The following is a 580-nucleotide window of genomic DNA, read 5'->3' as shown; positions in this document are numbered from 1 at the left end:
TTTTCATTGGATTAGATAAGTGTTTGCTTTAGATTTGCGGATACGAATCGGACCTAAAAGTGAAAGGAGAAAATAGCAGGAAAGTCTATGAAAAAAAAAGAATATTTTCGTCTGATCAATATCACAATCCAGGAAAAAAATGTATTGTTTTCGTTGGAGAAATATCATGGACAATATTACTTTATTTCTAGAAGAATATGTAAAAAAAAAGTAATGTGTCTTTGAGTACAACATTAAATGAACGTTCGAATAAACTTATAAGAGTATTTTAAAAATTTTATCTGAAAAGAAATAACCATTAATCAGCTTCTTGTATGGAAGAGTGAAAGTACTTGCCCTGAGGTCACGTTAGGTCAGGAAAAGGAAGACCCAGCAAGGTCACAGACGAAGGGGGGTCAGACTGTCGGAGCTTTTAGTTCTTCTGCGATTGAGGTCATATGAGGTCACGAGGAGCAGCGTAACTATGAACAGGTGAGTTTTTCTGTGAGGTGCAGTGGGTCATTGCAGTTTAATCATTCAAAAAATAATTAAGAATATTTTTAAGGTTTTAGAACAATGATATTTCCTTCAGGCAACAGGG

At 34.7% G+C, this 580-nt stretch overlaps 1 protein-coding gene across 1 annotated transcript in view; it reads left to right on the top strand.

Moving 5' to 3' along the window:
* Positions 1-264: 264 nt before the first annotated feature.
* LOC119588113 overlaps positions 265-580 on the top strand; it is a 3469-nt gene continuing 3153 nt past the window's right edge. The window contains exon 1 of the mRNA XM_037936823.1: positions 265-471. Within this exon, the coding sequence (XP_037792751.1) occupies positions 464-471 (8 nt within the window). The 5' untranslated portion in view covers positions 265-463. The remainder of the gene's footprint in view (positions 472-580) is intronic.

The sequence above is a fragment of the Penaeus monodon genome, chromosome 23, assembly GCF_015228065.2.
Source record: "Penaeus monodon isolate SGIC_2016 chromosome 23, NSTDA_Pmon_1, whole genome shotgun sequence".
NCBI lineage: Eukaryota > Metazoa > Arthropoda > Malacostraca > Decapoda > Penaeidae > Penaeus > Penaeus monodon.
Note: the sequence above shows the minus strand (reverse complement) of the source record. Positions and strands in the feature narration are given on the sequence as shown.